The following is a 24,208-nucleotide window of genomic DNA, read 5'->3' on the forward strand; positions in this document are numbered from 1 at the left end:
CAGCTGTCCTTTCTCAACAGCAAATTGTCACTGTTTTTTCGTGTTGAATATATGCTATGTGGTAATTTATGGACCTAATAGGTATCTCAAGCCATTTGCACATAACAAAATATGTATTTTTTCAAAGTAATTGTTGAACATGCAACCAGTCCATGCAGAATGTAGACACCCTATATATAGAAATGAGCAAACCAGTGTGTTTTTTAGGGAGCAGGCTAGCAGGCGGGGTCCATTACTTACATCATAGGAGCCTACACAACATAAAACACTGTTGCTGTACGTAGGTTTTATTTTATTTGTTTTTTGTCTTATATTTTGGAAATGTACATCCATTTTTTTCCCTTTTATTTTTTTTGGGGGGGGGCCAAGAGAGTAGGGCCCTCAGTTATAGCTTGTTTAGCTTATACGTAAATCCAGCACTGGGTGGGAAACTTTTATGCATGGCTTCCAGGGTTCTAAATTTTTAAGTAAAGCAGATTCCCTGCTGCAGATGCTCGCCCAGAGTTGGTGCCTCATTGTTTTGAATGCCAGGATAGGGCTCTGCTTTATCCCTTATTCGTACCAGATCCTTCTCATTTAGGGTCAAGGCTTTCTGCTTTGTCTCTGCTTTGAACTCTTCCAACCGCAAGGGCTGCCCTGCTGACACATGCCTCCTCCCACTTTTTCTTCTTTTTATGGCATGGTCTCACCAGCAAGATTAAAAGAAACAGTTGTGGTGGAACAAGGGGCAGGGGCAAAGCAACCACAACAAAAGCTTGCGCCGTGCCAAAGCCAAGAAACACAGCATGGGAGCATAGCTTCCACTCCAGCTCTGGCACGTTAACGGCAACATTGGCTTTTAAGTTTCTTTTGGAACTCGTAAAGCCAGGGTGTGAAATGTCTGCTGATACAGCTTTTTCTCCCTTTCTCACTCCTCCCCCTTAGGGCAGCTTCCGACATGACGACTCCACGTTCCCCCATGAAAAAGGTGTTTTTGCACCAAGCTGTTGGTAAACAGCCACATGGGTTCATTTTGGAACTTACAAGGCCCTTGATGCCCCTCAATGCCTGAACATCCCTCCTGGAGCACCTCATGACCCAACACCTTTCACTTTTCCCCATAAAGCCTTTCACTTAACCCTTTGGTTCTCGCCTCCATCAGAAACAAAACCAGGGAATATTAAAGGAACCCCTGACAGTTAAGTCCAGTTGCGAATGACTCTGGGGTTATGGCGCTCATCTCACTTTATAGGCTGAGGTAGCTGGCGTTTGTCCACAGACAGTTTTTTCAGGTCATGTGGCCAGCATGACTAATCTGCTTCTGGCGCAACAGAACACTAACCCCAGAGCAGCACATGGAAACGGCATTTACCTTCCCGCTAGAGTGGTACCTATTTATCTACTTGCACTTTGATGTCCTTTCGAAGTGCTAGGTTGGCAGGAGCTGGGACTGAGCAATGGGAGCTCACTCCATCGCGGGGATTCAAACCGCCAACCTTTTGATCGGCAAGCCCAAGGCTCAGTGGTTTAGATCACAGCACCATGTTAATTGCATGCAATTCCTGGCAATCACCTCTTGCTTTGCCACCCTACTCCTTTCCCTTCCCTTCCCTCTTCTTGTAGACTTCCCACTCTGGCCAAATTTCAGATTGTAGGCTTGCTGGGTACAGAGACCTGCCTTCTTTCTCTTCTTTTCTGTTTTGCTTCCTCCGCGCATATGTTGCTGGTGTTGTACAATAGTAGAAACTCTGTAACCTTAGAAACAGTCTAACGTCAATGCGCCACATTGACTATTGGAATGAACAACAGAAAAGTGGTTTTCAGGCTCACAATCACTCCAGAATGGATTGAATAAAGGCTCTGACCTCTCCCAAATGGTCTTTTGCAGGTTAGCCTACCAAAGAAATGACGACGACGAGGAAGAGGCTGCCAGAGAACGCCGCAGGCGGGCCCGGCAAGAAAGACTGCGGCAAAAGGAAGATGATGACTTCACAGGGCAAGTGATAGAGAAGCCTGAAGTCAATGCCCAAAACAAGTAAGACTCGACTCTATGACTCTGTTCTTGGCTTGCCTGACAAATCAGGGCAGAGAAGTGTCAAGTAATGTAATAGCTCCTGCTCAGGGGTGACCTGTCCTGTTTTACCACCTGAGGCAAAAGGTGAATGTACCGCTTTCTGCTGCTGTGCCCCTGAGGCGGCTGCTTCACCCGGCCTAATAGGTGGGCTGGCTCTGTTTCTGCTGTTTAACCCAATGTTCTGTATCAGGCACCCCCAAACTTGGCCCTCCAGATGTTTTGGGACTACAACTCCCATCACCCCTAGCTAATGGGACCAGTGGTCAGGGATGATGGGAGTTATAGTCTCAAAACATCTGGAGGGCCGAGTTTGGGGATGCCTGTTCTATATCATCTATCTTTAGTGTAATAGAGGCACCAGTAATCTGGAACACAAAGTGTATTTTTAAAAACAAACATTTGATTGAAAGTTTTAACATTGCCAACACAGAAGAGAAGAGTGCTTCAAATTGAGCAGCCCTGGTAAGTACAGCCAGCACAAGGGTTCAAACCAAAGATACAGTAAGAATTGCAAACATTGGGTTCGTGACTAGGAAGCGAACATACATAATTGCATTTGTAAATAGGTCCGCCACCCTAAAGGAAGCCTGGGTGAAAGGAAGAGGAGGAGGAGGAGCGAGATTCTTGTTTACATAACTCACTAAGAGGGAACCAAACTTTGTCAAATTTATGACATCTGGCAACACTTCCCCTAACTGAGATCAAGCAGGCCCCTACAGTTCTGATATTTAAGAACATAAGAACATAAGAAGAACATAAGAACATAAGAAGAGGCTGCTGGATCAGACCAGTGGCCCATCTAGTCCAGTGTCCAACCAGAGGCCTGTGGGAAATTCTGCAAGCAGGACCTGAGCTCAAGAGCATTGTTCTATCCTGCTCTTTCCAAAACCTGGTGTTCAGAAGCATTACTGCCTCTAGTTGTGGGGGCAGAGCATAGCAGTCATGGCCCATAGCAGGCATGGCCAAACTTGGCCCTCCAGATGTTTTGGGACTACAATTCCCACCATCCCTGACCACTGGTCCTGTTAGCTAGGGGTGATGGGAGTTGTAGTCCCAAAACATCTGGAGGGCCAAGTTTGGCCATGCCTGGCCTATAGTCATGAATGTCCCTCTCCTCCATGAATTTGACTAATCCTCTTTTAAAGGCATCTAGATTTGGTGGCCTCCTGTGGGATATAGATGTACTTTCTTTTATCTGTCCTGAATCTTTCAACATTCAGCTTCATGGAATGTCCATGCATTCTAACATTTGCCACCCCTGAAAACATTCTTGTTTCTCCAGATGTTTTTAGATAATTCATTTGATTCAGTGTCCATCATTTGTCCTGCACGGTAGTACCTAAGTTCGCAAACAGCTTAGTTGTCAAACAAATCAGCTCCCAAACGCTGCAAACCCGGAAGTGAGTGTCCTGGTTTGCGAACCTTTTTCGGAAGCTGAACGTCTGACGCGGCTTCCATTTGAGTGCAGGAAGTTCCTGAAGCCAATTGGGAGCCACGCCTTGGTTTTTTAGCAGTTTCACGAGTCGAACAAACTCCCGGAACGGATTAAGTTTGAGAACCAAGATACCACTCTATTTTATGATTTTTCACTTTGATGATATTTTACTGATTTCATTGTGCTCCTCTAGGAGTTGGCGGCTTATAAATATTATGATAAAGAAAGTTAATGTAATAGTTGACGTAAAACCAAAGCACTTTGTTGTGGCTGAAGGCTCACAAGGTATTCCTGATTTTGTGTCTTATGTAGCATTGAAGAAGAGACCAAAAGTACTATGACAACAGTTACCACCGTTACAAATAGTCAAGGGGATGGGGATGATGATTCTGTGTTCCTGGAGAGGCTGGCCAGGAGAGAAGAAAGGCGCCAGAAGCGTCTCCAAGAAGCCATGGAACGCCAGAAGGAGTTTGACCCGACAATTACTGACGAGAGCCTGTCACTCATAAGCAAAAAGGAGATGAACAACGTGGAAGAAAACGAGACCCCAGAGAAAGATGAAAAAGTGGACACCCATAGGAGACGCTATGAGGTAGAGGAAACTGAAACCATCACCAAATCGTACCAGAGGAACAACTTGAGACAGGACGAGGAAGACGAGAAGAAAGATGAGGAAGACAAGGAAGAACCTCAAAACGAGAAGCCAAAGGAAAGAACCATAGAGGATAATCAGGTAGAAGTAACATTAGAAAAGGAAACAGTAGACAATGCAGAAGAAGCTGTGGTGGTAGAAATAAAACATTTTGAGGTAAACGCAGATGAGGGAAAAGTAGAAAACGGCACCGATGCCCTAGCAGTTGAGGAGGAAACAGGGAGTGGGGAGGTAATAAATATTACCGTAGCCTTAGATCAAAAGACAGAAGAAGAAGATGAAACAGAGGCAGAAAAGAAAAAATTAGAGGAGAAAGAAAGGCTTGAGAGAGAAGAAATGGAGAGGGCTAAAGCAGAGGCAGAAAGGAGGGCTGAGGAGGAGAGAGAGAGGCTCGAAGCAGAGAAAAGGGCAGCTGAGGAGAAAGAGAAGTTAGAAGCAGAGGAAAGGGAAAGGATCAAAGCAGAAGAAGAACGGAAAGCGGAGGAAGAGAGGAAGAGGATTGAGGCAGAGGAGAGAAGGGCTGCCCAGGAGAAAGAGAGGCGTGAAGCTGAGGAGAGGGAAAGGGCTAAGGCGGCCGAAGAGAAGAAAGCTGCCGAGGAAAGGGCAAAGGAACAGGCAAAGAGGGAGGCTGAGGAACGGGAGAGGGCAAAGAAGGCAGCAGAAGACAAGGCTAAGCTAGAAGAGGAAAGGTTGAAGGCAAAGCAAAAGGCTGAGGAGACCAAGGTAGATCAGGCAAAAGGGAGGAAGGGAGAAGAGAAGAAAATAGAAGACAAACAGGTAAAAGAGAAGAAAGTGCAAGAGGAAAAAGCCCCGGCAGCTTCCCTGAGAAAACAGGTACAGTAAACATTTTGCACTCAGCCAACTTACTACACTTGTGTTTCGTGGGAAATGTAATGCATTTTACCAAAACAAAACCAAAAAATGGCTGGATTGTGACTTGCTCACAGTCATCCCTCTGCACTTTTGACCACTAACTCTTGCAAAAAAAGGAAGAATCTTTATTATTATTATTATTATTTGTTCTTAAACTTATGGCTTCCAACTCTCGCTAACATAGTGCATGGTGGTGCATGTCTGTTTGTTCCCTTCTTGGCTCTCAGATCTTCCAGTGGGATTTTGTGCATGATCTGAAACCCTCACCGTCTCCCTTGCCTTCTTTTTCCGCGGCTGCCAGTTGGCCAGGGGCAATAGCCGGGCGCATATGCAAGGTACAAAGGCACGGCATGGGCGGTCTGTGGACGAGCACCCAGCAAACGTTTGTGGCGGAAGTGCCAGATAAGCACCCTTGAGTATTAGAGCCAAGCACAGACCGAGCTCTGCTGGGCTATGCGCAGACACGGGGCACTCCAGAACGGAGGGAAGAGAGCACGGGCGTGCAAGAGGGATGTGGAAGTCACTGTGCTACCACCCGGAGGGAGTTGTGTTGCACGGCGGCAGCAGCAGTGGCACGGAACCAGGGGGTATGTGAGCACAAGCTTGGTTGACGCCGTGGCAGATGGGGCAGGGTTTGCCATGGAAATTGATCTTTTCGTCTTGCGGAAACATTACAAAAGGGGGAAGAGAAAGAGGTTAAAGTGGAAGCTAAAAAGGAAAAGCCTCAAGATGACAAACTCCGACCAGCCTTCAAAAAAGAGGAGGTAACTAACCTGTTGCTTTGGGGGGGGGGGAGAGTGTGTGGGAAGTGGAACAGAGCCCCAGACATTTGTAAAATAAGCTCAGAGGAGAGTCACTCAGCAAAAGTCAAAGCCATTTAATGCGCCTTCCAAGTGTAGGAGCACCTTGACTCCAGAGCGCCGTTTCCCACTGGGAAAAGGAAAGGAAGGTCGCAAGAAGATAACAGCCAATAGCAAGACGTGAGCTGAGTCAAAGCTTTGTGAAACTGGGTGTGTGTGGTAAAACAGGCATGAGACTAGTTTAGCATGCCCCAGCCTTAGCTTGCATCCAGGTGTAAGATGAAACAATCACATTCCCATTCAGTCAACGTCAGCCCACATCCCTGTACAGAGTGCAGGATGTGGTCTTTGGTCCTGTATTTTTAATAGGTTAAGGGAGCATCTGGTGTTGGGGTTCTGGACTGGCACCGACTAACCTTCCGTTTCTCAATTTCTCCCTCCATTTCCTCATAACTTCTTTTCCTGGAATTGGTAATTTATTCTCTTAATGACGGATACCCCAAGAAACCTTTAGCTCCTTAGTCTGAACTTAACTAATGATTTTCCATTTCATAATATAAAATATGCAGACTCCAGCTTCCTCCCCCTTGTTGAAAAAATACATTTTTACAAAATACAGTGCATTGCATTTCTTCTGTAAACACAGGAGCTGGTGCCATTGTGTTTCACTGTATGGTAAGTAAAGAATACTGGGCCCCAGAGTATCATTCCGAAACTCAGGGTCTGGCTCACTTATGCAAGAACCATAATGTAGGTTTCGTTTGAGTGAATCTTTCAATTTCAGTTTCTCGTCCCCCCCCCCCAGTCTTTAGTCTAGTTTGCATTTATTTTCAAGTCCTCATAATTCTGAATTTATCCCAATAACAATTTTTTTATTTAATTTTGCCTAACATACGCATACTTGCAAACAATTTCCCACCAATCTATGCCTCTTTATAAAGTTTGCCTGAGCATATGCATTTTTGAACACATTACTTGAGTGGTGAACCACACTGCAAAATTCAGAGAAAGGATTGTTGTGTTTCGGTTCACCTGCGAATTGGGTAGATTTGACTTGAAATGTAAAGTAAATTGACTTTCTCCTCCATCCCTTTTCACTACCCATGGTCCCAGTTCCATGAGGATCAAACTGGCAAGTATCATCTGTTGCCTGACCCATAAAACAAAGGATTTACCTGTGTACTTTTAAAGCAAGCTGAGAAAAGGCTATATTTTGGTCAGTTCCCATCCTTAAATGCTTAATGAAGTGCTATGTGTTGTTGGCAATTAAGTGATGAGCTTGACCATTCACCAATTTCTCAAGGAAAAGCAAAACTGTGAAAACGAGAAGAGATTCCAGTTCACAAGGGCGACCATCGTTCTGTATCCAGTTCAGTTTACATCCTAGAGTCAGTTTGCTTCTCTAGACTACCTTAAAATTCTGGGTGTGCAGAGTTGGCCTGCAAACGTCTTACTGAAGCAAGCTTTCTCATGACATGATATTTGTGGTATTTCCTGCTTCCAATTTGGCTAGACATGCAGCATGAACCACATTTTATTTTCCTTTTCTTTATTTACAGAGTCTCCACCCCCCTTTTTTTTCTTTTTAAAATGCATTTATGTTTACAAGAGGATAAGCTCTTAGTCTAAATTGTGGTCGTAAAAGGCTCACAACTTTCTTTGGAGAATTTTGATCTTGAAATCCAGTTAGGATTTGGATTGTCCAAAAGAAGTATTTGAGAGATCCAGATTAAAATACCACACATTATATATTCCTTCTAAGTCAGCTGGTTGCCAGTCAACTGATTAAGGAGCTGTTGGTAAATTATCTACATTTTAACTGAAAATTAAGTAATCACAAATGAGTTTGCAGGATATCAAAAACTTGTCTAGGTGTCTTTGGGGGCAGGAATATTAGAGGAAGTGTGAAACTGAAAGAGCAATGCTATATATACCTACTCATAAGTAAGTGCCATTGAGTTCATTACTCCTGTAAAGTGTTATAGAATTGCAGCCTCAAACTTAGAAAAGCTACCATGTGTTACTAGATTTGGGTTGGAGTTCTGCCCTCCATGATGGAATCTCAGTTTCTGATGGGGATGGGAGCATTTCTGAAGTGGTTCGCTCTGTTACCTGGAAGGTTTATTCATTAATTATTATTTATTTTTATTATATATTTTTAGGAGGGCTTTAGAGGATATTGCAGCCTGGTGGTGGCTGGTTAGTGGCATTAGTGAAATGCTTCCAGCTTTTGTATTTATATTTTGTCTGGGTCCTTTTTCCTTTAATTGATTTTTTAAAAAATGTTATTGTATTTTTCATGTGCATCTTGAATATCAACATTGAGAGAAAGCTGGGGAAACATTCTAACCCACCCACCCCCCAAATGATGCAACTGCTGTGATGCAACAGTTGAAACACTATGTTGTTGTATATCTGGGTTTCATTCCTACCCTGAAATTGGAATAAATGTGTAGGAGAGCCATCTTGACATACCTCCCCCCTACAAATATATTTGGCAATCTCCAAAATTCCTTTCTCAAAGACTTTAGCATTTGTGCATGGTGAAGGTTGCTCGGTTGAGTCAAGGGAGAACATTTGCATTTTTGCTCACTGCCATTTCAGGTTTGCTTTGGCTGCTAGTTTAACTGATGCTCTTCCTGAGAATACAATTTCTCTTATGTGTCAGAAGAGGGGTTGTTGTTTTTTAACGCTGCACAGTTCCAGTGAGCATCCAGGCATGATGACTCAGTGTGCTGTAGGGTCAGGCTGTCAGCCGTGGACATAAATGATGCTAATCCCAAATGATGCCGTTTGGGGTGGGAAGGACTTTGCAAGGATGTTGCATCTGGCTGAGAATATCACTAGGCCAAGAATTGTGCAGCAAAAGGGAAGAACTCCACTTGGCTTGCCTTTGGCATTGGAGCTCAACCTGAGCAGTAGAACCGCTTATATGCTTGCGCAAAGCATATGGGAAGGACTGCAGCTCAGGCTACCTGGTTTGCTTGAACAAAGTCTCAGGTTCATTCTCTGGCAACCCCAGGTAGGCCAGAGAAGGAAAGAGGCCTGTCTGAAATCCAAGGAAGGCACTGGCAGTGAGCTAGAAAGACCAATTGTCTTGACTTGATGTAAAACAGCGGGTGGCGCTGTGGGTAAAACCTCAGCGCCTAGGACTTGCCGATCGCATGGTCGGCGGTTTGAATCCCCGCGGCGGGGTGCGCTCCCGTCGTTCGGTCCCAGCGCCAGCCAACCTAGCAGTTCGAAAGCATCCCTAAGTGCAAGTAGATAAATAGGGACCGCTTACCAGCGGGAAGGTAAACGGCGTTCCGTGTGCTGCGCTGGCTTGCCAGATGCAGCTTCTCACGCTGGCCACGTGACCCGGAAGTGTCTGCGGACAGCGCTGGCTCCCGGCCTCTAGAGTGAGATGAGCACACAACCCTAGAGTCTGTCAAGACTGGCCCGTACGGGCAGGGGTACCTTTACCTTTACCTTTATGGTCCTATAGGTGTGGTGGAGTCATGTCTGCACCTACATGCGTCTGAAGCCATTGAAACCCATAATCTGTGCATGGCACAGGGAAGAGGAGTTAGTGGCTCACCTTGACAGGAGCAGGACGTCCAAGTTGTGGCATTGAGCACAGGTGGCTAACCCACAGAGCAAGAACCATCATCATCCCTTGAGGCCTTTCTTTGTGTGCCTCTTCCACAAGAGGTCTGGAGGATGGCAACACAAGAGCAGGCCTTCTCTGTGGTGGCTCCCCCATTTTGGAATGCTCTCCCCACAGAGGCTCACCTGGTACCTTCATTACATATCTTTAGGTGCCAGGCAAAAACATTCCTCTTCTCCCATCCTATGACCCTTTTAAATGTGTTTGTGGGATTATTGGTTTGTTTTTGTTTTGTTTCATTAGGGATCCTATGTTCTCATTTTGTATTTTTTTTCTGTTGTGAACCGCCCTGGATGAAGGGTGGTATACAAATTTAATAAATAATAAAATAAAAAGCAGGGACCAGTTATAGTTGTAAGGGGTGTGCGATAAAATGGCTTTCCCAATTTCCCCATCCTTTTTGCACAGAGCCAAGTTGGGGATGGCATTTCCGAAATTCTTTTGACGGGTTGTAGCGTCATCATGAAGCCAGTTACAGCGGACGCTTGGGTTGCGAACGTGATCTGTGCGGGATGCACATTCACAACCCGCAGTGGTGCGTCTGTGCATGCGCGGGTCGCAATTCGGTGTGTCTGCGCATGCGCAAAGAGCGATTTAGCGCTTCTGCGCATGTGTGACCGCCGAAACCCGGAAGTAGCCCATTCCGGTACTTCCGGGTTTCGGCGGTCCGCAACCCAAATAAACACAACCTGAAGTGTCTGTAACCCGAGGTATGACTGTATAGTGAATTCAGTGCTTCCTCGGAGAATGCTAGGAGGGGAAAAAAATGTGGCAAACAGCAGCTGAGGCAGTGGAGTTGGTTATTATTGCTTCCACCAGAAGTATAAAATACATGGTGGTGCTGGTGGGAAAAGTTGAGTCAAGGTGCAGTTTTGTGAAGCCTTTTCTTTGTCCTGACCTGCTCTGGATTTTGCAGGGTTGGGGAGAACTTTCAACACTGCCCAAGTTGACTTGTGCAGGAACAGGATTGTCCATGGCCAATAGTGGGGGTGGGGAGGGAGTTGATCTTCCTGCCAGTTTCTCCAGCTTGGTAGACTTGTGATGAATCCCTGTTGATGAACTACAGCTCCTATCATCCCCAGCCAGCATGGCCAATGACCTGGGATGCTGAGATTTGTAGGTCGGCAGCATCTGGTGGGCCCTGGATTCCCCACACCTGTTGTAAGAGCCGCTGCAAAACATGGATCAGGAAACTGTGGCCCTTGAAATGTTGTTGGATTATAACTCTCATCACCCCTGACCATTGGCTATGGCTGGATGGGGCTGATTGGAGCCCAGCAACATCTGGCAGACCACAAGTTCTCCTGCTGCAAAACATCTGCAGAAGATTAATGGCTCATCATCTGCTTGCTGGAAGCGGGAGAGGGATGCCTCTCCCCTGGGGGGTGCTAGGATGTAATTGGTTCATTTTCACAATGTCGTCCTAGCAGATAAAAGACAGCAAGCTGATCAGGGACAAAGCACCCAAAGAAGAGGCTAAGCCAGGCTGGGATCGCAAGAAGGGATTTCCAGATTCGAAGCCACAGAACGGGGAGCGTTTCCAGGAACTCCCTGCCCACAAACTCAAGCATACGGAAAATGCCTTTAGGTAAGAGATACACTCGTAAGGGGGCAGTGTTTATACTTGGGCCTGGTGTTGCCTTTAATGGGTCTTGGCTGCAACAGGATGAACTGTGCCGTAGGAAAGACAGAAGCCATTTTTACATGGGAGGCTTGAAAGGGTTTCTCGCCAACCTGTTAATCTGCAATTTGTATATAAATCCCATGTTGGCTAGAGTTCCCGTTCTCGTTCCCCATGATTTCTCTGCCCCATTGGCAACAAGTACAACAGTTAGGTCAATAGTGCAGTGAAATGGCCAGACGTCAAGCCTCCTGCATGGCTTTAGCTGAGTCCTGAAAAGTTTAATCTTGCACAGTTTACTCTGTGAAGCACTGGGCAATTTGCACAGGGCAGCGACATTGGCGTGGTGCTTCTGCCTGCAATGTTTATCCTTTAGGAAATTAAAAGGTAAGCGGTGAGTTACCTATAAGAGCTGGAGTCTGCCAGTATGGTGAAGTGGTTCGAGTGTTAGATTAGGACCAGATAGGCACATCCAGCTGTGAAGCTCATGGCATAATAATAATAATAATAATAATAATAATAATTTATTATTTATACCCCACCCATCTGGCTGGGCTTCCCCAGCCACTCTGGGTGGCTTCCAACAAAATATTAAAATACAGTAATGCATCAAACATTAAAAGCTTCCCTAAACAGGGCTGCCTTCAGATGTTTTCTAAAAATCTGTCTCTACCTCTTAGCCTAACCTCAGCCACGGGGTTGTTGTGAGGATAAAATGGGGGGGGGGGAGAGTATATGAGCTATCTTGGAGGAAAGGTGGGGTGGAAGGTCTGTCTCTCACAATATAAACTGACATGGACTCTGTATTCATCATCTGAGTCCTTTGTTTGTGTGCCTCCTCCACAAGAGATCTGGAAGGTGGCAAGGGGGCCTTTTCTGCAGTGTCTCCCCGTTTGTGCAATACTCGCCCCAGGGAGGTTTACTTGGCACCTTCACTGTATATCTTTAGTTGCCAGGTGAAAACGTTCCTCTCTGATCAGGCGTTTGGCCGATTAATATTCTACAGCCTTTCAAGTGTGTTTCTGTTCCAACTATTTATTTGTGCTCTTCTCTCATGTTTTTACCTTGTGGACTGCCCCGAGATCGTCTGATGAAGGGTGGTATATAAATCAAGTAAAATTTAATATAAATAAATAAATCAGGTAAAAATAACCAATTAAACGTTGCAACAAATGTCCCAGATTTGGTGTAGGTTGACATTCACATGATCTGAATGTCGGCAGAGTTCTGCCTTGAGGGGGATTTTGCTGGCCTCATTCTCTGTCCCCCGGCTAGCAGGAAAGTTCTCTAGAGCAGTGTTTCCCAACCTTGTGCCTCCAGCTGTTTTTGAACTACAATTCCCATCATCCCTGACTAGCAAGACCAGTGGCAAGGGATGATGGGAATTGTAGTCCAAAAACAGCTGGAGGCACAAGGTTGGGAAACACTGCTCTAGAGAAACTTGCCTTGGGACTGGGACACCTCAGACAACAGGGCGAGAGAGCTCACTTTGACCACGTAAGAAACACAGCTCAAGACCCAGCAGCAGAACCTCATTTCTCTTACTCTTACGATCTGCCCAGATTCCCCGCACGTTCTCAGATGCCTCTTGCAGCCCCATCTCAATGTGGCCCTGGGAAATCAACATTGCTCTACTTACTGTAGAGGTTGGATTCGCCAGCTGTTTTGTTTTAATCTCCCGCTCATTTCCCCTGTGGCCCTTTCAGTAGATGAGATGATATTGTAAACGCCACTCACAAGCCTCCATTCCTGTAAAGCTGAAGCTATTTAGGGTTGTAAAGATGACCCCTGAAGCTGCATATGTCTGCAAACCTAAACTATGTGTGTTTGAGCCATATAAAGATAAAGTGTGAAGGGAAGTCCTGAGAGGCTCAAAGAATATTGATTGTTTCCCATGCTTTTGACACTTGCAATGTACACTGTTTTTTTTAAAAAAAACAACAAGTAATAATAAAACAATACGTAATAAAACTGTGTGTGCATTAATGCATATATGCATTAAAAATATAAAGTACAGCAAACATACAAGTGCAATGAAACGGTTATATATTTTCTCCCCATCCCTGACAAACAAATACCCAAGGCAGCTTGCAAAAAATAAATGATAGGCGTTTATTTCCTTGACATCTGATGGGAGGGCATTCCACAGGGCAGGCGCCACCACCGAGAAGACCCTTCTCCTGGTTCTCAGTAGCTTTACTTCTCGCAGTGAGGGAACCATCAGAAGGCCCTCAGAGCTGGACCTCAGTGTCTAGACTTCAGACTGCAAGTGGCAGAGTTTTATTTACAGTGCTCTTCCATGTAAAAAGTGCATAATATATTTTCATACCGGGGAGAGAGCTAGGCAAGAACCACTCTCCCTCATGTGCTGGTTTATAATAATATTGAGAGAGTTTTTTTAAAAATGTAGAAGAGAATTGAAAGCTACGACACCCCATTCTGCGCTCTGAAGTGGTCCAGTTCAGGGTACAGCGGTCTCTGCCATCCATTCCATTTTGCATTATATCTAGATTGATCTTCACAATGCCAATCCTGACAAGCTACAGAATACTCTTCCTCACTGTCGCTTGCTTCTTTCTCTCCCAGCCGCCCAGGCCTCAAACCCACCCCAGATTCTGAAGAAGCCAAGCCGGTGTCCCACGTGGAGGCTGGCAAGCGGGTGGAGGAGCTGCGCCGTCGCCGAGGCGAAAACGAGAGCGAAGAGTTTGAGAAGATGAAACAGAAACAACAGGAGGCAGCCGTGGAGCTGGAGGAACTGAAGAAGAAGCGCGAAGAGCGCCGTAAGATTCTGGAAGAGGAGGAGCAGAGGAAGAAGAAGGAGGAGGCAGAAAGAAAAACTCGGGAGGAGGTAATAGCTGCTTGATGTATATTCCAGGCTTCCTCAACCTTGTTTTTTGGCCTACAACTCCCATGATCCCTAGCTAGCAGGACCAGTGGTCAGGGATGCTGGGAATTGTAGTCTCAAAACGTCTGGAGGGCCGAAGTTAATAAAGCCTGATGTATTCAGAACATTGTTGTGGTTGATGGAGGAAACTGCCTCATATGGATAGATTCCACTGGTGCATCTACACAAGTTTTGTCTACACTGATTGACAGGAAAAGGATAGGCACTTTGACCCTCTGTGTGCATGGGTGTCTTTGTAGAGCAGTGGCATTGTACACTATATCCTGAGCATGGTGAGGGAACAATTGCCCAGCTTTCTGCCATAAGAACAGGATCATTGGTTTGGGTAAATATCTCAATTGGACCTAAGAATTGTGCCTAGCTTCTGGTTGTACATCTCTGAATTAGGTTGCTCTGTTCCTTTGGCAAAGATTCTTCTGGTGGTGTTGTGTCTCAGACTTACTTTAATGGAAAAATCTGGTTTGGAATAAGCTCTTTAAACGGAGGGTAATTGCCTTTTAAAACTGAGCGTCTAGCTCCTAAAACCCTATGGCTTTAACGAAAGACAGCAGCACATTCCAAAAAATGAGGCAACCAGTGACTAATATTGAAATACACTTTAAGGGAAATACTCCTCTCAAGAGATAATTGTATTGTACGAGGTGCTCTTTCAAAGCTTGCAATATTGTTGGTTCGTTTCATTACTTGTTTCACCAAATTTGCACACCGCTCGGTTGTAAGCAACAGCAACAACTTCCTCAAAGCAGCTTACAAAATAATAAAACAATGAAATGAGTTCTTCTCTTCCTAAGTTCTAATTGCAATCTATGGATTATCCTGCCCTTTTTACTGTTGTGCCACAGGACGGTCAGGAATTCTGTTCCCTTGCTACAGTTCTAGCTGGGTGTGGGGGAGATACAGAAATTTACCGCAGGGGTAGGAACGGATAGATCCCAATTGTTTGCTTTTAAATTGAAAACATGAAAATGAGCTACAAGCTACTCATTCACTACATATTGTGAGTTTGGTAGGAAGAGAAGAGGCGGCTGAAGGAAGAAATTGAGAGGAGAAGGGCGGAAGCTGCCGAGAAACGCCAGAAGATGCCCGAGGAAGCCCAGAGCGAAGACAAGAAGCCGTTCAAGTGTTTCACTCCAAAGGGTTCCTCTCTCAAGGTAAGGCTTCCTTGGGTCCATGTGGAGGATTAATTGCAGGTCAAGAAGGAATTTCAGCTGGCTCCTAGCGTCCGTACCATTTTAATCCAGGTTTGATGAAATGTATCCCCTATTTCACTTGCAAAGTAGGTGTGGAAATAATGCCTTTTCCTCTTCCTTGGTTCTGCTGATAGCATCTAAAAATTCTGATTGCTATACAAAAATTCAAAGCAACAGTACAGGCCTTGCCTATTGGCTCACTCCAGCATGACGGTCAGATCATACTTAAAGCACTTTCAACACATTTGAAGCACATGGCTTCTTTCTGCCAAATCCTGGGGAGAAGGACGTTTGCTCCTCACAGGCCTATATGATTGCCAGCACCTTTAACAAGCTACAGTTCCTGCAATTCTTTGAAGGAAGCAAGATGCTTTAAATGTTCGCTGAATCTGCTTTGAAGACAGGTGCACCAACTCCTGAAGGCAGAGGGGTCTTCGGCCCCCTCAAGATCTTCTGGAAGGGTGCCAAGCCTCTTTGATGTTCAGGGGGCCAAGGAGGCTGAGCACAACAGAGGAAGCCACGTCACGCTGGGCTCCCCACTCAGCCACTCCCAACGATGCGACGCCATGCGCTCTCCAAACACCCTCCCCCTCTAATCTTGGGTGCAAGACAGCGCCTCTGTTTAACGGTATGGTTTGGCTGCAGCCCACCTCCCTTATTTAGTTTTTGGAGGGAGTGTCCAGGCCACATTCAAATAAACGCTTTTGCTCTATAACTGTGCAAAGTCTTTACTGCTAACGGTCCTGTCTTGAGCTCGACCCTCTGGGAATAAGGTTACCAACTTTTTGTGTGTCTGTTTTGGTGCTCTGTGCTTTGTGACCAAAAAGATACGAGGTATTCTCCCACCACCACCACCAACAGCAGCAGCATGTGGGGTGTTATGTACTAAGCTTGGATCCTAGAACAATAGGCAGGTAGGATCCTAGAATGCAACAACTGATTGGCCTGTGGGAGCAGCCCAATCAGGCTCCAGGAGGGAAGCAGAATCAGCCAATCAGACGGGACCCATTGTGTAAGTAATGTATATAAAGCCAGAGGGTTTTATTTGGGCGGGGGGATTCATTCACTGTTTTATGAGCTACAGTAAAGAGCATGAAATCACTATGCGACTCCGACTATATTTCATGGATGTAGCAGTGAGAAGAAGTAAAGCTTTGCTTGCCGAATTTGCTACCCTGTTGAAGAGTTTGGATTTGATATCCCACTTTATCACTACCCGAAGGAGTCTCAAAGCAGCCAACATTCTCCTTTCCCTTCCTCCCCCACAACAAACACTCTGTGAGGTGAGTGGGGCTGAGAGACTTCAGAGAAGTGTGACTAGCCCAAGGTCACCCAGCAGCTGCATGTGGAGGAGCGGAGCCGCAAACCCGGTTCCTCAGATTACGAGTCTACCGCTCTTAACCACTACACCACACTGGCTCTTAGGTCAGTTACGAGTCAGTGCCAACTGGGCAGCCACTCGTGGCAGCGCCACCAACAAGGCCTCATCAGACAATCGTAAGAGATCATAGCTCAGTGGCAAAGCACATGCTTTTCATGCAGAAGGTCTTAGTTTCTCAAGCTTAGAAGCAGCAGTGGACAGCAGGGTTGGGCTATGCCACTCACCCGACCTTATGCCAGCTGAGTTGCTACCGCATACTAGGATGGAGATGGCAAAGTCGGGGCTGTGCAAACGGGCTGGCAGAGCCAAACCAGCACTCCTGCTGGTGTGTTTGCACTGCACCTACTGCATGCCTGTCTTGCCCTTCATCCCAGTACGCAGCAGCCACTCGGCCAGAAGGCGGTCAGGGGCGTGATGCTCCATGTCATCTGCTGCTGCTTTAGAAGATCTGATAGCAGATGTCCGGTGGGATTCTGTGTGCAAGACCCTGCAGAGCTGTTTTAATTGAAATGGACAATGCTCATCTAGATGGGCTCTCGTAAGTACTGTTTGCAAATTCCGACAAATTTGGAAAAGAGATATCACCCTTCCTTGACCGGTTCTCTTCATTCCCAGCTTAATCTACATCTGGAGTTGACTTTGGGCTTCCTCAAAAAAATAAAAAATAGGAAGCTGCAGAGTGGGTTTTACTGTTACTGTTTTTCTTTTTCATTGCTTATGCTTCCCAGAGGAAGATTCTTATGTGATGCCTTGTGAATCCTGGCATGTGTGTGTGTTGCTTGCACTCAAAACAGATCTGTCTCTGCTGCACAGAACCATTAACAGCAACAAGAGTTTTGCCGCTGATTTTGAAAGGATTAAACCCTATAGTTTTAGATTGAACAGGATGTAAAATTCAGACAGAGAGAGAAAGAAACTGGCTGGGTTTGGAATTTGGATTTTGAGAGATCATAACACCTACTACTTTTGATGTCTTGTTTTACAGATTGCTGCTTGTTTTTACAGATCTCTCCTGCTTTCTGTCTTGTTTTACAGATCTATTTTGTAATTCTGTTTACCGTATGTGCCCATAACATTTCTAAGTTGTGAGCATGCTGGTGTTGTGCAGTGACATCTGTTTTCCTGTAAATAATCTTGTGCTCAGCTTGATCAACTCCTTCCAATACGTTTTCTTTCTCCCATTTTTTGTAGGCCGGGGGCAGTCAATGTAGTTCCCTCCAGAGGTTGTCAGACTCCCAACTCCCATCAGCCCCACCCAACATGGTCCATGTTTGGGGGGGGGGAGGGAGGTCAGGGGTTCTAGTCCAGCAACATCTGGAGGGCACCAGGCTGGTGACCCCAGTGTGCAAGCCTGCAAATTACAAAGCAATTTTTAATTTATTTGTTTGTTCATCCCATTTATCAGCCAACCATTAAAAAACTACAAGCAACAATAAATACAATACAAACCACAAAAGCCAAACAGCATAAAACACCAACAGCAGGTAGAGATACAAACCAATTTAAAAAGTTATGTAAAAAACGCAGCATCACAATGATCCTGGGCAGATAAAACAGTGTTTCCCTGAAGCCAAAAACATGGGGTGCTGCAGCTAAAAAGGTCCTGTCATGGGTTACTGACACCCATCATACTTCTTAAAGCAAGAGCCCCGGAGGAAAACCTTAGCAGTCATGCAGGTTCGTGTGGACAGAAGCCTTACAATCTCTTGACTAAAAATTTTAGTGTGCTCAACATGGGGCTCAAACTCACAACCCTGAGATTAAGAGTCTCATGCTCTACCGACTGAGCTATTGCTAAAACCTAACCTACTGTACAAAGGTAGAGATTCAAACCTGCTGCTCTGTCCATACTTGGCTCTGCTTCCTCCACCTGCATGTGCCCCCCTAGAAAGTTCCTCACTAGGAAATACGGCCCTTGGGGAGGAAAAGGGCTCCCATGCCGTGCTTGACCTGTGACCTTCCATGTGCTGCTGAACTAGAACTCCCAGCAGCTTCAGCCAGCATAGCAAATGATTTGCAACAGCGGGAGTTGTCGTTCAGCTACATCTGGAGATGGATCACAGGTTACCCACCTCTGGAGTAGAGACAGATTTAATCCATTGGCTTCCAGTCCATTTTATCTTTTGCATGTATTCACTCACAAGTCTGTTTTGTCTTGTTTCTGCCTTAAGCTATGATTATTATTTTTAAATGCACGAAAACGTGCATTTAGCTGATTATTTTAAATGAATTTTCTCTCTGAAAGTGTTTTCTCTCAAATTGCACATTTAAAAACTTGGTGTGTGTGCGTGTTTGTGGCAAAATATGGGACATCCAGAGAGTAAAAGAATCGGATGGATTGCTAAATTCCAATCTGCAAATTAATCTGGGATGTGCAGTCAGGTCCGTCCATGCCGGAATTCTTGAATTCCTCAAGGATCCCTATATACTGGGTGGTCTGACAGAAAAGCACACTGCCATGTTTATCATTCTCCAAGCAGGTATCTCTTAGTGATTCTCAATTAAAGAAAAACATGAATATATAGGCGCAGAGGCGGGCAAATAATACCAGCCAGACAAGAAGAGCAAAGTGGCTGGCCATTTCAGATGTGATCGATTTCCTCACAAGGAAGTGCCCAGAGATATAGATGTAGATACAAAAATCACTGAGAGTGTGCAAATTATTGTTACGTTCTGATTGCATATGTAAATGTTTCTCTGCATTCAGCCATGGCTTTCTAGCGCATACATGTGGATTAAAAACATGTAACTATATGTGGTTGCTAGACATGTGGATTGTATGTCTCCCCATCCCAACTTTGAAATACTATTATCTGTGATTTTTGAAACAACCTTGAGAGAGGTTGAAAGAAGAAGAAAATTGAGGGATTTGAAGGGGAACTACCGGTATATCCTTCTCTCTGTGTTACGTTGCCATCTTGTGGCGGTGAAAAGCACACTGCGTTTGGGGCCATCTGCAACCCCAAACTTCCAATCTGAGCAACAGTTCAGGTGCTCCAATTCTGCAGTCAGACAAGCGATGTGGGTGATGCTGTGGGTTAAACCAGAGCCTAGGACTTGACGATCAGAAGGTCGGCGGTTCTAATCCCCGCGACAGGGTGAGCTCCCATTGCTCGGTCCCAGCTCCTGCCAACCTAGCAGTTCGAAAGCACGTCAAAGTGCAAGTAGATAAATAGGTACCGCTCTGGCGGGAAGGTAAACGGTGTTTCCGTGCGCTGCTCTGGTTCGCCAGAAGTGGCTTAGTCATGCTGGCCACATGACCCGGAAGCTGTACGCCGGCTCCCTCGGCCAATAAAGCGAGATGAGCGCCGCAACCCCAGAGTCGGCCTCGACTGGACCTAATGGTCAGGGGTCCCTTTACCTTTATATCCTTCTCAATGTGTTACGTTGCCATCTTGTGGCGGTGAAAAGCACACTGTGTTTGTGGCCATCTGCAACCCCAAACCTCCAATCTGAGCAACAGTTCAGGTGCTCCAATTCTGCAGTAAGACATTATCATGCAAGTGAATTATCCAGCGTGCGATTACTCCTTGCATGTTGGATTCTTCGGCACGAAGATCCCAGATATCTCCTTTTAAATGCGCTTGTGGGAGGGAGTTACTGGGTTTGTTTTATTGCATATTTTAATTGTCCCAGCTCTACAATTATATGATTCTAAGAGACTCTCATGCTTACAGAACTGCAGAATCCACAGGAGTCCCTAACTAGCCATGAGTTCCTTCCCCTCCATGCTCATTTCATCTTGTTGCGGTGGTGTTGTGTGTTGTGCTACTGTTTTATTTAGAGCATCTTTGCTGATCACTCAGCTGCTTCTCTTTTCACCAGGCTCTGTTGCCTTAGCAAACCTTGAATTTTGTTTTACTTGACTTTTTTCTTCTTTTCTAGATAGAAGAACGTGCAGAGTTCTTGAACAAATCCGCCCAAAAGAGGTAAGAGAACCTTGCTGTAGCAACAAGAGCATTATAAAAATCCTGTGCCCAGCAATAGGGAGTAATATTTTTCCATTTATTTAAATTTTTTATATAGTGGAATGAAACCTACCCACACGACTCCAGTCGTCTCCAAGATAGACAGCAGGTTGGAGCAGTACACTAGTGCAATTGAGGTGAGCTTATTGTAGCTTCAGGATGTATTGGGTTCTTCTGGTTGGCTGCTGGCAAGGCCCAGACAATGTACTTGAGGCTCCAGGCCCAGGCAAGAGTAAACTTGGATGTAACACAAAACCATGGTTTGCTTAGTGAAATTGGTTAAACATCTGAACCCAAAGTCTGCCTACAAACTCATGTGTTTAGTGTCAATAAACCCAAAACAGAAATCTCAGCCTGAAGCTGCTTTGTAAAGAACAGCTTGTACTAACCACAGTGTGATGTAGAATCTGAATCTACAGATTACTGAAAGCCATAGTTGGGGCCAAGTCCCTTTTGTAGAAATCTTGGTTATTCTCTGAGTGCTTGAATACTGTAACTTGAAGCTGGAAAGGAAGAACCGAAAGCATCCTTAGAGGGAGAATCTTTGCAGGTGCAGATTATTTTTGAATTCAAGCGGTGACTGCAAAGGAAGGATCGGAAGCATGCTTAGGGCACACTCTCGGTTCTCCCTTTGCAGCCTCAGCATGTGAATTTGAATCGCATGGTGTCTGATGATTGGCAGCTGGGCACTCCCATACACCTGACCCTATGGCTGGATGCAGTTCCCTCCCTCTGCATTCCCACCTCCAGACACTAAGCAAGCAACTGCACAGCTTTGCCTGACACGAATGGCACAGAAAAACAGAAGTGGGTGTTGTCCACATACTGATGCCACTTTGCCTCAAATCCCTGGATGACCACTCAAGAGTAGATTTAATCTTTCTCTCGCCAGCAGCATTCACAGCAAAGTGCTCCCCTGCCCCCAACATGGCTGTGGTGCTTAGGGAAAACCCCTCCCACTGGTGCACCATAGATCCCTCTGCAAATGGAATTAAATAATAATAATGATAATAATATATATTTTTTTAAATTTATATTCCGCCCTCCCCAGCTGAAGCCGGGCTCAGAGCAGCTAACAACAATAAAAGTAACACAGCATTCTAAAACCAATTCACTCTAAAATCAATTCAAAATCAAATTAATGGCAACCATTGGCCTAGCGCTCTGTGAGGGTTACCAAAGGAGGGGGTCAGGCTGTGCCTTGGCCAAAGGCCTGGTGGAACAGCTCTGTCTTGCAGGCCCTGCAGAAAGATGTCAAGTCCCGCAAGGCCCTAGTCTTTTGTGGCAGAGTGTTCCACCAGATCGGGGCCACAGCCAAAAAAGCCTTGGCTCTGGTTGAGGCCAGCCTAACCTCCCTGTGGCCTGGGACCTCCAAGATGTTTTTGTTTGAAGACCGTAAGGTCCTCCGTGGTACATACCAGGAAAAATCATAGCTGCTCACTATGCAATGGAAGGAACATCTGATTTGGCCTGGAGACTGACTGGTTTCTTCCTGCAGGGCACCAAAGCTGCAAAGGCCGCCAAGCCAGCAGCCTCTGACCTCCCAGTTCCTGCCGAGGGAGTCCGAAACATCAAAAGCATGTGGGAAAAAGGCAACGTGTTCTCGTCACCTTCTGGCACGGGGACGCCCAATAAGGTAAGTGTCCCCCCTTCGATGTCACACACACATTTAAGCGCCTCTGCTCTGATTCCAGATAGCGGTCAAGGCAAGGGAGGAAAGGATGCTTAGGTCCACTTGTCGCAGGGCTTGGGGTAGTGGAAACCTTAACCGGTCCATGTCTATTAGGCATTGCTGATGGATGAGGAATCACAAGTGGGAAGAGGGGTGTTGCATTCAGATCCTGCTTGCAGAATTCCCAGAGGCACCTGGCTGCTGACCACCGTAAAAACAGGATGCAATACGATACGATAATCTTTACTGTCATTGTCCCGTACAGAACAATGAAATTGAAAAATCTACATAAAACATTCAAAACCCAACAAGCCTGCTATCCCAGCTATCCCAACCTGGTTAGCCCCCTAAAAACTCTGATACCCCATTTTTAAATACAATATACTCCCATAGAGACTCCTTACACTGCGTTTAAAACCAAAATTGCATTTGGGTAGAAACTGTTTCTCAGGCGGCTAGTCCTGGCCTTTATAACCCTGTACCTTCTTCCAGAAGGCAGAAGCTGAAAGGGATCATCTCCGGGGTGTGCACTATCTCTGCACTATCTCTTCAGTTTTCTTATTCTCTCCACAGTCTTTACAACCCTGGACAGCATTGTTTTTCCCTGACCGTGCAGCTCCCAAACCACACACACAGACCATAAGTTAATACACCCTCAACAGTACAATGGTAAAATGCCATCAACAGGTCCTTTGAGAGATTGTTTTTCCGGAGGATGTTGGACTAGATGGGCCACTGGCCTAATTCAGCAGGACTCTCCTTATGATCTTAACATGCACTTTGCATCTAAATGGCAATGGGGGCTCTCCATTGCACAGCCTTCCTAGACTACAGCATCTGTTCTAAGTTTTGAGGACACATCACTTCAAAGCCCACCACTTCCGTGAAGTTGCGAAACACAGGCTTGAGATACGATTTATTATATTTCGACGCTGCTCTTCACTGGAAGGAGTCCCAAAGTGGCTTACAAACAAGAAGTAACATCACAGAACATCACAAACGCGGCATAACTCATGTAGAATAATTAACGAATCATCAGTAGAACAAGTGCAATCTATAAAAACTCTTTAACAAGGCTGCAACTAAGAAATAAGCTAAACATTGCAATTAAAGCAAAGGTCGTGTTACTAGCAAATCGGCAAAGCGTTTGTAATCTGTGAAACAATATTAACAAAATAGCACCAGCTAAAAAATAAGGTAAGCATCACAATAAGAAGCAAAAGTCGTATTATGTGATTAACAAATCAGTGCAGCATTCATAATCTATAGAACAATATAATAACAATAATAACAATAATAATTTATACCCCGCCCACCTAGCTGGGTTTCCCCAGCCACTCTGGGTGGCTTCCAACAAAATATTGAAATACAATAGTCCATCAAACATTAAAGCTTCCTAAACAGGGCTGCCTTCAGATGTCTTCTAAAAGTCTGGTAGTTGTTTTAACAAAATATTAACAAAATAGAAGCAAAAAAACAACAACTAAGCACTGTTCAGTTCATACACAAACTCTCCACACTCCCATGCATCATATTCTTTCACTCTGTTCAGCTCATTAGAATAAGCATACACTTTATCCCCGTGGCAGCAACTCCCCTGTGAAGTGAAACCAAACACCCCTGATGGCAAGCAGACTCTCTCTCAGCTCGCTGTTCTTCCTCTGGAAACTGTTCCCTTATGCAGGCTCCTAGGGCTGGAGGGTGGGGCAAGGCAGGTGGAGAAAGCCATTACCTGCTGGCCAACTCAGTGTCTCTCTCCCCTCACTTTGGTTTCACTCCTAAATCCTTTACACACACACACACCGCCGCGCCTTTTATAATTCATCCTCGCATGCAACCTGTAATCACATTGGGAAATGAATCTTCTGCAGGAAACAGCTGGACTAAAGGTCGGCGTCTCCAGTCGCATCAACGAATGGTTGACCAAGACCCCAGAAAACAGCAAATCGCCTGCTCCCAAACCTTCGGTGAGTGCTTGCCCTTCTATTTACAGTAGCTTCGTTCATTGGTAA

General features: G+C 45.5%; 1 protein-coding gene across 9 annotated transcripts in view; it reads left to right on the forward strand.

Moving 5' to 3' along the window:
• The window catches only part of CALD1 (caldesmon 1), a 173,885-nt gene that overhangs the window by 144,594 nt on the left and 5,083 nt on the right, over positions 1-24,208 (forward strand). For 6 of the 9 annotated variants that reach the window (XM_081926920.1, XM_081926921.1, XM_081926924.1 and 3 more), the window contains 10 exons: positions 1,868-2,014; positions 3,801-4,974; positions 5,694-5,777; positions 10,887-11,047; positions 13,667-13,928; positions 14,996-15,136; positions 20,442-20,485; positions 20,583-20,661; positions 22,023-22,160; positions 24,068-24,163. In XM_081926920.1, coding sequence (XP_081783046.1) covers positions 1,868-2,014; positions 3,801-4,974; positions 5,694-5,777; positions 10,887-11,047; positions 13,667-13,928; positions 14,996-15,136; positions 20,442-20,485; positions 20,583-20,661; positions 22,023-22,160; positions 24,068-24,163 — 2,326 coding nt within the window. The remainder of the gene's footprint in view (positions 1-1,867; positions 2,015-3,800; positions 4,975-5,693; positions 5,778-10,886; positions 11,048-13,666; positions 13,929-14,995; positions 15,137-20,441; positions 20,486-20,582; positions 20,662-22,022; positions 22,161-24,067; positions 24,164-24,208) is intronic. The other 3 variants (XM_081926925.1, XM_081926927.1, XM_081926928.1) reach the window with 3 other exon arrangements.

Source organism: Podarcis melisellensis (assembly GCF_964234715.1).
Source record: "Podarcis melisellensis genome assembly, chromosome: 10".
NCBI classification, from domain to species: Eukaryota; Metazoa; Chordata; class Lepidosauria; order Squamata; family Lacertidae; genus Podarcis; species Podarcis melisellensis.